At 50.6% G+C, this 12,829-nt stretch overlaps 1 protein-coding gene across 21 annotated transcripts in view; it reads right to left on the reverse strand.

Annotated features, from left to right (window-relative positions):
• Positions 1–759: 759 nt before the first annotated feature.
• The window catches only part of SCRIB (scribble planar cell polarity protein), a 97,256-nt gene continuing 85,186 nt past the window's right edge, over positions 760–12,829 (reverse strand). For 17 of the 21 annotated variants that reach the window (XM_039548826.1, XM_039548827.1, XM_039548829.1 and 14 more), the window contains 6 exons: positions 11,906–12,070; positions 11,045–11,184; positions 10,603–10,640; positions 9,632–9,706; positions 7,923–7,974; positions 760–2,953 (listed from right to left, as the gene is read on the reverse strand). In XM_039548826.1, coding sequence (XP_039404760.1) covers positions 2,793–2,953; positions 7,923–7,974; positions 9,632–9,706; positions 10,603–10,640; positions 11,045–11,184; positions 11,906–12,070 — 631 coding nt within the window. In that variant the 3' untranslated portion in view covers positions 760–2,792. The remainder of the gene's footprint in view (positions 2,954–7,922; positions 7,975–9,631; positions 9,707–10,602; positions 10,641–11,044; positions 11,185–11,905; positions 12,071–12,829) is intronic. The other 4 variants (XM_039548842.1, XM_039548834.1, XM_039548832.1 and 1 more) reach the window with 3 other exon arrangements.

Consider the following 12,829-nt stretch of genomic DNA (forward strand, 5'->3'; position numbering starts at 1 on the left):
ACTTCTCATTGCCTAATCAGGATTCAGTTGTGGTGGGTAAATTACACACACTGAGAGAGAAACCTGGTGGTAAACCTGGCCTAAGGAAACTAAAGTGGGGAGAAAAGAGACATTAAACCCAGCAAAGGACCCATATATAGAGCCTGTGTGAGGCTTGCAATTCAGACTCCTGAACCTTCATGTTGACCAAGGACAAAGCTATTCCTGAGGTACCACATGGCATAGCCAAGGCCACTTTTCCAGCTGTACCTGTCACACAGGTGGAATAATGAGGCTGAGGTCCGGCACTACCTTGTCTCTAGGAAAAGGAAATCCACCCTCTCTTTCCTGAGACTGCTCCTCTTTCCCTGGGGTGGCAGAGCGTGATGCCCATCCACTGAACCAAAGGAAAACCTGGTTGAGCTACAGGAAATGGGGTTGGTTTTTACCAGTCGAACTATTTTAAAAAACTTTAATAATCTAAACAAAATAGTGTTGGGTGTTGTTTTGGATTTTTTTTTAACAGAGCCAAGTAAGGAAAGCTTGCTGGTTTCATCATCAAGATCAACTGTGTTTCATATTGTTTTTTTTCTCCCATCCCTGAATATTGATATTCTCACCGCTGGCAGTAATTTGGGTGAGCATTAATTTCTGCTTTCTCCCAAAAGCAGGAAAAGCAGGAGCATCTTTGCTGGATTATGCTGTGGGTAACAACCACCACCAAAGTGTTGATACTGAAATTCCAGACTTCACACAGGGCAAACCACTGTGACTAAAGGCTCTAAAATGTAAAGTAAACTTTATTATCCTTGAACCACAAAATAGATTTCTTTGGTTGTACAAATTTCACTAGTTACAGTCTTGATGCGCTAATTTTCCCCTCGGAGTCTCTTGGGAGAGAACGGGAGAGAATCCAGAGCCTGGCACCAGGTACCGCACAGGGAAAGGAGAGAAGAATCACAAGTTAGTCACCAAAACCCAGCCAGGATTGTTTCCAAAACTGCTGTTGTTAAAAAGCAAATGCTAAAATTAGATTTAAAAAGGAAAAGCTCAAATTGCTGATGATGGAAGCAGCTTGCAGCTGCAGTGTGAGATTATCAGAGTTCCCCCTTCACAAGTCTGTAAAATCAAAACATACAGAGTCAGTTAAAATGATCCGCTGGATTTTGGCATGAAAGGAGAGGCTCAACTAAAAAACTGCACCCAAAAAACTGCATCCAGCTCTTTCCTTCAGCAAATGTACAAGCAGATGTGCCTGTCACTGCCCAGCTGTGAGGCTCAAGGTCCAACCCTGGTCTTACTTGGGAGTCAGAGAGCACCAATGGACAGGGAAGGGGATTGTGCCGAGATCGGACCTTCCTCATGGTTAGAGGCAGTGAAAAAAAAAAAAGGGCTGTTTCTCCTCACTAGTGGCAGCAGAGGCTGATGACAGAGCTGGGAGCAGCAGCTGTGACCTCCACATCTGCAGAGCTCACATGATACAGAACCTGCTCACAGCCCTTGTTCCACATGTGGAAACCAGAACTCACACCCCCACTCATTTTTCATTTTCCTTTTTCCCTCTTGCATGGGCAAACGTGCATTTTCCCTGTCCTCCACGGAAAGGGGCCTGAAGCCAATGAGCTGGCAAAGTGGAACTGTGTAGTTATTGCAAGGCACAGGCCAGCCCCATCCTGCTCTGTGGCACTCCTGATGCTCCCTGCCGGCCCCACACCAGGCACCCCATGACATCCCGCTCCACCCCACAGCCAGCCGTGGACACTGTGGACTCCCCACCAGTATCTCCTACGTGTAAGATCCTGTAACTCCCAACCTGACCCCAGCAATGCCACATTCTACCCATCCCCAGTTCCTGAACTCTACCACTAAGGTACCTGCTGTCACACCTCCCACCTCTGCCACCATGTCCTACCCCAGTTATCCTGCTCCCCATTGCTGCCACACACTGCCTAGACCCCTGCTGTGGCTGTCGGCTCCGTCCCATTCCTGCCCCAGCTGACCAGTTCAGCCCCAGTGCTACAGGAGACAGACTCCTCTGACACTCGTGTGCTCGTGGAGCGGCTCACACCATGTGTGACAAAGGGGGACGTGACCATCCAGGGAGGGACCTGTCCCCAGGACAGCACAAAGTCCCAGCAGGAACAGTGTCCCACCAGGACCAAGGCACAGAGCTGGCACAGAGCTGGCTCTGTTTTCCTTGAGCACAGAGTGTCAGTGGCAGAGGGAGGCACTTTGCTGGAATTCTGGTGGGTTTTTTTCTCTTTTTTTCTTCTTTTGCCTCCAAGCTTCCCATTCCCAAACACTCCCAAAGGGAAGTGAGGTGACACAGTGCAGGAGGTGGGAGAAAATGCTTTTTGGCAAAAGACTGGAAATTAAACAGGAGTAAAGGCAGGCTTCCTCCTGATTCCCACCAGAGGAGAAGCTCCTTTTAACCACTACAAAACCCAAGTTGAGGCAGTAACAGCTGGAGCCCAACACACTCTCACACTCCTACATTCTCCCTGTCCTACCCTTCCCCACACACAATATTTACAGGCTAACAAGCTGCCCACTGTCCTGGCCACCCTTCCTCTCCATCTGCCAGCAGTCAGTCCAGTGTTGTCCCAGTTTTGGGATGTGCCCCAGTGCACTGTTGGGTGAGAAACGAGGGCAGTTCACAGCCTCAGAGGAGTCAGTTGGCCACAGAGCTCACGGGAAGCTCCGGTCCCATCCAGAGTCTGTAGGCAGGGTGGCAGCCTGGTGCTGTCCCTGGAGCACAGGAAGCTCGGAAGGGCTGTGCCAGGCTAGTCCATTGCCCAGGTGTGTCGGGTCACCTATGTGGGGACAGCGGTCTCCAAACTGCGCCGGCTGTGTCGGAGCTTCCGCTTGCTGCTGTACAGGGCCATGTCCTCCAGCGCTGAGGGAGTTGGTGCTGATGGATCCCGTGTTCCTAATGCATCCTCTTCCTCTGGCTGCCCATCCTGCTCCCGGGGAACTGCAACGGCAAGAGATGTTTAGGTCTGAAGACAAAGCACTGGGTTAACTTCGGTAAGATATTGAGAAGAAATCCTTCCCTGTGAAGGTGGTGAGGCTGTAGCACAGGTTGCCCAGAGAAGCTGTGGCTTGCAGCAGCCTGGTCTAATGGAAGGTGTCCCTGCTCAGGGCAGGGGGTGGGACTGGGTGATCTGGAAAGTCCCTTCCTAGCCAAACCATTCTGTGATTCTGTCAGCACACAGCTGGCACAGTTAATGCAGATGTTAAGGCTATCATAGGATGACAGAATGGTTTGTGTGGGAAAGAACCTTAAAGCTCATCTCATTCCATCCCCTGCCACAGGCAGGGACACCTTCTACTCGATCAGGTTGCTCCAAGCCCTGTCCAGTCTGGCCTTGAACACTTTCAGGGAGTGTTCCAGGGTATTCCCAGGTGCTAGATTTGGGACAGCACTGGTCTCAGTGACTCACAGTAACCCCATGCCCAGAACTTTCTGGTGACCTGTAGCTCATGTAGTGACCGCTGTCGATCCTGGGAAGAAAGTGCCATGCGTGAGAAGACACCTGCCTGTAACACCCATCATTCGCTCAACATGACTGGAAGTGCCAAGCTGTATGAAAAATCAAGTGTCCTGAAATGCTTCTGCTCTCCAGACCATGGACCCACCCTGACTTGGGTCTGTGGGGGGCTGAGGGGTCCCTCTGTCAGGGAGGGGGAGGAGCATCTTTGATCACAGACTGGCCCAGCCAGTCAGGAGGGCTTTAAACTTACTGGCACCACAGAGACATGGTGGGACGGCTCCTGTGACTGAAGTGTTGGAACGGGAGGATCCAGGCCCTTAGGGAAGAACAGGCAGGGGCAAGGGGGTGAGGGTCACCCTCTATGTCAGTGCCCAGCTGGATGCAGGGAGCTGCACCTGCGAGGCTTGAGGAGCTGACCAGAGCTCACAGGTCAGGACTGCAGGGACAGGTGACGTTCCTGACCAGAAAGACTGAGGGGATGAGATCTCCATAGACAGATGGGAGCAGCCTCACATTCACAAGCCTTGGTCCTCATGGGGGGGGGAAATTCAACCACCCCAGTATCTGTTGGAAGGACAACCCAGGAGGGCACAGGCAATCCATGAGCTTCAAGTGCAAATGGGCTCCTGGGAAATCTCTCTAAAGCCTTTGGATGCAGCAGAGAACCTCAAATAGAGAAAAATCCATGAAGATCTGTCAGACTAAAGGCTCAGTCTGCAGAGCTGTGCCCTGTGTATCACCCTCTGCTCCAGATGCAGGTCTCTGGCAGCGGGAAGCCATTCCCCCTTGTCCTGTCACTGGAGGCCCATGTAAGAAGTCCCTCTCCAGCTCTCTTGGAGCCCCTTTAGGCTCCCCGGAGCCTTCTCTTCTATAGGCTGAACACTCCCAGCCCTCCCAGGCTGTGCAACCCCAGAAAGAACACTGGGGTTTGGAAGCAGGGGACTGATTCTCAGACAAGGCACACAGGTATAAAAGGAACATGAAGATAAAAATCCAGCCTGGGTGGGTGGGGAAGGGAATCCCATGGCTTAGAGAGAAGTCAGTCCTTTTAGATCCTTATGCCAAAGGAGCTCCCAAACATGCAGGTTTAGTGATCCCCACGCAGCACAGTAAGCTTTAAAAACCTTTTGATTGTACCCTGGGAAAAGCTCTACTGAAAACAAATGGGGCAGCTTTGGTGGGCAGATAAGGAGTTAAACCACAGGAAAAGGGCAGGAAGGTGCTGCCCCAGGACCCAGCAGCCTTGGGTCAGTATCTTGCAGCTGAGGAGGAGGAGTGATAAGGCTGTGTCGGGAGAGACTACTGATGCCACCAAGCTGTATCAGGGAGTCACATGAAGCTCAGTTATAACAAAGTGCGGCATGATTCATACAGCTGAAGGGTAAAATGACGCGGAAGGGGAAATTTACTGCAAATGTGAATAGATTCAAGAAACAAAGAGCTCTAAAATCAAAGCCTCTGTCCTAGAAAGTGCAAACCCACTAATGGCTGCAGCCTGGAGCAATTCTGGAAGGAACTACTTCCTGCTTTTCTTCTTTTATATCCTTTTCTGGCATTCCCAGTGGCTCCCATCAGACCCCAGATCAGCCAGAACCTTGTGCTGACTTGGTAAATTCATTTTTACAATACTGGATGATGTTTAAGCTCAATAAAAGGAACAGAATCCTGACTGCATAAAAGAAATGCACCATCCTTAAATGAGATGATGGCTCTGTAGGCACTGGCAGAGATTTCTGTAGACTCTGGCAACTTCCCAGCAACACCATTTCACTTTGAGGTTTAGGTATTGGAAAAGATGGGAGAACACAATTCAGAACATCCTCTCCTCCTGCACAAATGTGCCACACAGCTACGTCTGAGCACTGCACGCAATCCTGGTCCCCTCCTCTACCTTAGAAACCGATGAAATAAAAAAGGTCCAGATGAGTGTGGCAATTATTCCCACAAAGAGGAGCCAGGATTCATCAGCCTGGAAAGAAGGGAACTGCTGCTATATTGGCTGACATGACTGGCACAGACAGAGCAAGTGAGACACAGTCACTCACTGCATCCCAGAAGACACAACAGAGTTATCAAGAAACAATTAAAGTAAATAAAATGCCTCATTATGGAACTTGGTATCACAATGCTCCATGGAAGATTAAAAAAACCTGCACAGTTTTATAGAGGCTCATTCCATTGCTGATGCAGATACAACACCTGGCTCAAGACATGCCTACACAATAGGTGAGCCCAGAAAATTGAGAATATCCATCTATGCAAGCTCATTTTCCCTGTTTCTTATGGTCTTACCCTAAGAACCAACTTCCAGCCAAACAGAACCCTGATGTATCCTGAACCAGGACAGGCCTCACATGTTTCCCATCCTGAGAGAAAACAGGAAATACTGGAGGAAAGCACAGGCATTGCCACTGGTATGAATCCAGATTCCAGTTTTGTGAAATGTTGGCATTTTGGTAGGAAAGAACCTGTGAAATGCAAGTCTGGAGAAGAAAAGGATGGATGTAAGTCTTTGGAGTAGTGATGTGACTGAAAAGGCTGGACAGGGATAAATTAAAGCCACAAGAGGGCAGAGAGAACACGTTTGGTTCTTCTGAGTGTAAGAGCTGCGGGGTCCTAGGCAAAGGTCATTATCTGACAGCAAGTAGGCCAGGCCAGGATGAGGAGGCACTGTTCCTGTGGAAGCTGCTGCAGAAACCAGACAGTCCACGTGGGCAAAGACCACAGGGACAAAAGCAGCTTCTCACATCCCATAAGTAGGTGTCCAGTAACAGGAGTAACACAGAATTTCTGGAACCTGACGGTTACAGGGTTGGGAAGCAAAAGACTGTTTCCAGGTGATCTGGAAAAGTTGTGCCATAACATGAGGACATTGCATGGTTCCACTCTAAAAATGCTGCTCTGCAGTTCAGTAACTCCATGGCCTCATGGAAACATTGGAATAAAGATTTCTAAATACATTTAAGAGATGACGACCATGAAGTCAGACCAGAGAATGGAGGGAACTGTTTCTGCATGGACAAGAGGACAAGGGTGTGCTGGGAGGAGTGAGATGCTAACACTTTCCTGCAGTTGGATATTCTCAGAGTTCCTGACATAACAGTTTGCTAGCACAAAGTTTTAAGAATTGCTGTGAGTCAAAAAGCTGTAATTCCATGATCCAAGACAATTCTGATTATGTTGGCTGGAATGCTGCACTGCCTGGAAGAGTGAGATGGTATGGGGGGATCTAAAAAAGCCAGGAGAGCTTGGTCCCACACCAAGAGAGCTTACTTGCATGCTCACCTGCCATCCTTTCCAGATGATGTGGGAGAACCTTCTTCTTTTGTTTGTGCCTCACACATCACAGGTGATTTAAGCATTACTTATGGACTAAGGGCTGGGTCTCTCGATGAGCACCACACTCTTTTCTTTCTGGCTTTCATCCCATTTGAGGGCCCAACAGAGCAGTGACAGGCAACAGTGAGGTCTGAATGCCCTAAGCAGGAGCTGGTATTTCCCAGACCTTCCCTGACCCCTCAGTTCCCTGCACTGACTGAACAACCAACCTCAAGAGAATAACCCAGAACTCAGAGGATGACTCTGAGGGATAAACAGATACTGGTCTCAGGAAAGTAAGTTTTTCTTGAGTGCTACAGCACAACCTCCTGGAAACAGCTCAGCCATGGATCAGCTGTCTGGGACGAAGCCTGTACTCAAGAGGAATTTGTCAAGATAAAAGGAACTGGGGTTTTTGTCAAATAAAGGGGGGAAACATGCAAAACAGATAGAAGCAACCAGCACCAACTGTTGGAGCTAACAGGAGTGCTCCTACAGAGCAGGCAGGTTCTGCAGAGCTCCACGGTGCTGCTACAGCCACTGGAATGAACTGGGTGAGAGTCTCACCTGTCTGTTACAGCTGGGGACAGGCAGACACACCCAGCTGGACAGCCTGGAGATCCAGCTGCAGACCTTTAATTCCTGCTGATTGAACTGACCATGCCCACAGATCCACGAGTGTAAGTCAGAGCCATCCGGGTACTGGAGCACCAACTGCTCCAAGTCTGCACCAGGATGAATTTACCTGCATGATTCCCTTTTCCAGCAAAAGAGGCACAAGACAGCCCCTGAATGATGGACATCATGCACCTGCAGCAGGTGACAGAGGCTGAAACTTCCCTGCCACATCCTGCTACCACTCTACTCCAGGACACAAAACTGGAGAAAACCAGGCATGCTTGTAACACACCACACTGGGAAAATTAGTCATCACTGAAGCACAATGCAAATATCCTACCCAAAATGAACGTGGTGAGCACGGAGTTTTCATTCTAGAACAGACAAAACATGACATTGCTTCAAGCAACAGAAGGTGAAGTCCTCAGGGTGGTTCCACAAGCAAAGGAGAACCCTCCAGAACCACATCAGGGAGCGAGTGATATAGCTATGACTCCTTTGGCCTGGGCTTACCTGAGTTATTTCGGTCATCGACGTATCTGAGGTCATCAGCTGCATCAGGCGACTGGAAGAGAACAGCAAATGTGATCATCCACACCTGTAACACTTGTGCCCAGTAATTCCCCACCTCCAGCCTTCCAACACCCTACAGAGAACCTGCTGCCCTCACAGGCACTGGCATTGCCACAGCTGGGACACGGCCGCAGAGACTCCAGTACCAATCCCTCATTCTTGAGTCAAGCATCCACTGCCTGACCTGTGTGTAGGAAGGAGAGGAAGTAACACAAAAGGCAGAAAGTGTAAAAGAGTGAAGAAAAAGGCTTTAAGCTGGAAGAGGGGAGATTTATATTGGATATGAGAGAGAAATCTTTCCCTATGAGTGGTGAGGCCCTGGCACAGAGTGCCCAGGGAAGCTGTGGCTGCCCCATCCCTGGAAGTGTCCAAGGCCAGGTTGGATAGGGCTTGGAGCAACCTGGGACAGGGGAAGGTGTCTCTGCCCATGGCAGGGGGTGGAATGAGATGAGCTTTAAGGTCCCTGCAAACCCAGAACATCCCAGGATTCTATGAACTATTGCACTGTTGAGAGAAGCCCACAGACATTGCCTGAGGATTTGGGGTGCAGCCTCCTTTGGAGGCACCTTTGCAGCTGTATGCAAAGACCCAGTACTGCACCTGGGGAAATTTGGGTGGTCTGGAGCTGCCACGGGGCTCAAGCAGCCAGTCCCCCAACTTGCCTGGAACAGAACCTGGAGAGGGGCACATCCTAAAGGAAGGCACTTCAAGAAAACGATGAATGACTTTCAAGGGCAGAGCAGTACCACAAGGGACAGGTGTCAGTGAAGAACAGACATCAAATAATGTAAAACTGCCTGAGAATTCTCAAACCACAGCTCTGCCACAGCCAGCTTGCCTTTGGAATGACACACCTTGGGCCAGGACCTTTGTGTCCCCACAGTAAGGTGAAGCCCAATGTGGCAGTGCTTCCTGGCTCTCCATGCACAGGTATCTGCTTCATGGTCTGTATTTAGAACTAAAAAAACCCACCTGAAACCGTTTAGACACAGGGTACCTGCTCACATCAGCTGTCATGAATGCCATCAGTGGCTGACTGACCCAGGCAGTTACAGCTCCCAGCCCTAGAAGATTGGTTCCAGTGGCCCCAGAGCAGGGGATAGGGGTCAGGATCACTTCCAGAGCTGGGATTCCATGACAAAGCAGCTTAAAATAGGCCATTTCAGGAAGAAGCACCTCACCATGGCATCCACCCTCAGAACCGGGTGTTTACTCCACAGCTCACTGACAGCAGAACTACAACTTGAGAACTGGCACCCCAGCTGCTCCTCAGGCAGGACACCAGACACATCCCAGCTGGAAGTTCACATCTGCTCCAATTTTGCATTTTCTAGCCATCATTTCTGTAACTTTTTCTTCCCTTTTAGTTCTCATCTTTCACTTAAAAATATTTCAGGAGCCATTCCAGTGAAGATGAAGTTGTTTTATATCTGCAAAGCTTTTGTCATTCATTTTAAAACCATCTGGACCAACGTTTTTCCTAATTCCACTTGGCTGAAGCCTCCAATAAGCCCTCAGTTTTCAGCAAGTGTCACTGCCCCTACACAGGCAAGGCCTCTGCAAAGGGGTTCCCCAAATCTCTCAGCCTCAGCTCTTCCACCAAACGAAGTCCTGACCTATCTAAAGGTGGCTCAGCATGCAGTTTATACCTGGATTTCGTAAACAGGTTTGGAGGAAGGAATAGCAGCAAATTCCCGGTAGTCAAACTTCTTTTCAGACATTGACTAGAAGGGACAGCAGAAGGGAAGAAACAGAAAAGAGAAAGTGAGGGGAGAGAAATGGATGGAGAAGCAGCAGCAAGCTGAGCAATCTGAGCAGAGATCACAGCAGAAGCAGAGGGACATCCTCAGGGAGAGGCAGCAGTGCCTGGACAGAGCCTGGCACATGGGACATCCCTAGGACACTGCCTTTGGAGCTCTTCTGGTGTCAGGACAGGGGTTTTGAGTCATAGAGGAAACATCATGTGCTTCAGTGAAATGCTAATGCCCACCAAGTCAGGTAGGAAACTTGTTTTTGGGGGGAAATTCATGGCAAGATTCCTGATAGCTGGAGCACAGTCAGAATTTCAATCCAGAGCTGCATTATGGTGTGGTTTCCTCTATGCAGCTGCTCCCTCCCTGCTTTCCCTGGTCTGGTCTCACCAATTTTTACAGTTCTGTGCAACGATGTCCCATGGCATTTACTCAGGGTTAGGAAAAGGAAAAAGCTGGTTGCAGCTGAAGGTCTGTTTTGTGCTATTGAGGAAACATAGGGCCAAAGTCCCTGAAGTGAAGTGAAAGGCTTTCAGAACCCAGGCAAAGGCCTTCAGAACCCAGGCAAAGGCCCTCTGAGCATGGTGAAAAACTTTCTGAACAAGGAGGTGAAGAACCAAGGAAAGGACAACATAATAAAATAGGGAAACAGAAAGCAGATGTCATATGGGAGCTGCAATAAAAGGGGGTGCCTCTAGCCAGGAGTTTGGCCAAGTTCCATCCATTGACCCTCTCACCATTCCCTGCACCATGCAGCCAGGCCTGGCTCAAGGATTAAGTGGGAACCCACAGCTCCCAGGCACAGCCAAGTAACCAGGGAATCCCAGGATTTAGGAAAGGTGAAAAAAGCAAGGAGGAGAGAATCATACCAGCCTTCCTGGGGAAGTGACGTTCCTGGGGCTGCAATCTGCAAGAGGTGACAGAAGAGCACAGTTAGTGACCGGCTGGCAGTGTGACATTCACCCCCTGAAACAGCTCCTTCCACTCAGCAGCATTTCAGTGTGGTGACACCAAGCTGAGGGAAGACCCTGCCTTCTGCCACCCCAACAAACACCTCATTACTGCTTTTTCGGAAAATCAGGATGCTGATAGTGTTTCCACCCTGGCTCCCTGGAACCTCACCTCTACCTCAGGTGCTATCACATGTTCTACAGCTGAGGCCCATGCCCCTGCTGAGAGATGCCACATGCCCCCAAGGACCTTCCAGCCAGGTTGAAGGAGGGAATTGCTCCCCACAGCTCTGCTTCTGAGTAGGTTAAGTTCAAAGAGCACTGCCCATTTCCCCTGTATGCAGCAGCAGCCGTTCAGTACCTTCCAGTGGCGTTGGAGATGGCGTCGGAGCGGGCGATGGTGACTCTGCCAGCTGCTCCAGCGTGCTGCGTTTCTTCCCCTCCTTGGACTTGGCAATAACCATTTGGGCTTTAAGAGCATCCTGTTCCAGTGATTTCATCCTGCCTCAGGAATGGGGTCGGGAGAAAAAGCCATCAGTTACTGCCCCGTTGGTGAGGGGACATGTGCCATCTGTGTGCAGCAGTGCAGTGCCAGAGCCCACAGGCTGAGCGCAGATGGGTGGAACAAAGCCCCCAAGGGTCCCCAAGGCAGGCAGGAGGACAGCTGGGTTAGCTGCCATCCCAAAACACACGTCATCACATGTGCCAAACAGACAGAGCCTGAAGCTATGGATCAACACACTAAGCAGCTGTGGGCAGTCCCAGAGGTGCCACACAACAGGACAGTGACCCAAGCTGGGGGCAGAACTGCAAGGATCACATGAGCAGGATCAGTCCTTGGGGGTTTAATCTCTTCTGTGCTCAGTGTGTTGCACCTTAATCCTCCTCAGCCATCAGGAGATCATGAAAGGCCAGGCTGGATGGGACCAGCAACATGGTCTAGTGGAAGGTGTCCCTGTCCATGGCAGGGGTGTGGAACAAGATGATCTTTAAGGTGCCTTCAACCCCACTCTGGGATTCTGTGAAATAGCTGTGGAAAAGTGGGCCCAGCCCTCAGAGACATCTGTTCCTTTCTCCCCATCAGACAGCCCCAGCATCCCCCCTTGTTCTCTGGGCAATGGACACCAGGGACCACTCCCACGTCCTCCTGCCCCAGGAGGCCCCAGTGGGGCACAGGGACACAGACAGGAGCATGCAGCTGTGGGGAGGGGGCTGTGCACACCTGGATTGGCCTCCTGACCCAGGGATTCTTGAGGCGTGACTCTGCACTGGGCTAGACATCTGAGCTGGCCTGGCCCCAGTAGCAGGTGCCCACTGCCGGGACTGGTACAGCTTCCTGGCCAGATCCTGCTCGTACTGTTTAATACTGTCTTCAAGAGCTGAGGATCTGAGGAGGAGGAGCAGGAGAAGGAAGAGGAGAAGGAGGAGGAGGAAGAGGAAGAGATGATGGTGATGAACATTGCAGCAGACAAGCACAGGAAAAGAAAGAAACAGATACAGGAACATACCCTGGTGAAGGGAAATATGGGTCTGACACAGGGGCAGCCTTGGCTAAACTGGGTCCCATATCTGATCCTGCCCAACGCTGGCCACTGCTGAGGCAGCAAAAACCCCTGGAGGCAATCTGGGATTGTGCCCAGGAGCATCAGCCTCAGAGCCTCCACATCCAGAGCTGCCTTCCCCCTGTGCTGGGAAGGGACCAAGAACAACTTCAGACCCAAGGGAAAGGTAAAGAGTGTGAGTGTGAGTCAGCCTGAGGGGTGTGGGGCATGGGTGGGTGTGTGCCACACATGGGACAGGCTCTCAGTGTACACTGGTCATGTGTTACATGCACCTCTGCTGGACCATGGGAAAAGGGGAACAAAATGGCCAAGCATGACACACAGTTTTTGTCCTGGCACAGATGTAACTGAGGGTGAGCATGTCCCTAAACCAGCGTGTGTGGGGGAGGATAACTGCCCAAATGCCCACAGGCCTGGCCAGGCACCTGCCCCTCAGTGTGCACCAGTGGCTCTGAACCTCCCTCTTCCCACGGTGCAAGGGCCTGGAGTGCCAGACAAGGGGGAATGGCAGAGTTAGAGGGGAGAGTTAGATGAAATACCGATATTAAACCCTTCCCTGTGAGGATGGTGAGGCTCTGGCACAG

This window comes from Corvus cornix, chromosome 2, assembly GCF_000738735.6.
Source record: "Corvus cornix cornix isolate S_Up_H32 chromosome 2, ASM73873v5, whole genome shotgun sequence".
Classification (NCBI taxonomy): domain Eukaryota; kingdom Metazoa; phylum Chordata; class Aves; order Passeriformes; family Corvidae; genus Corvus; species Corvus cornix.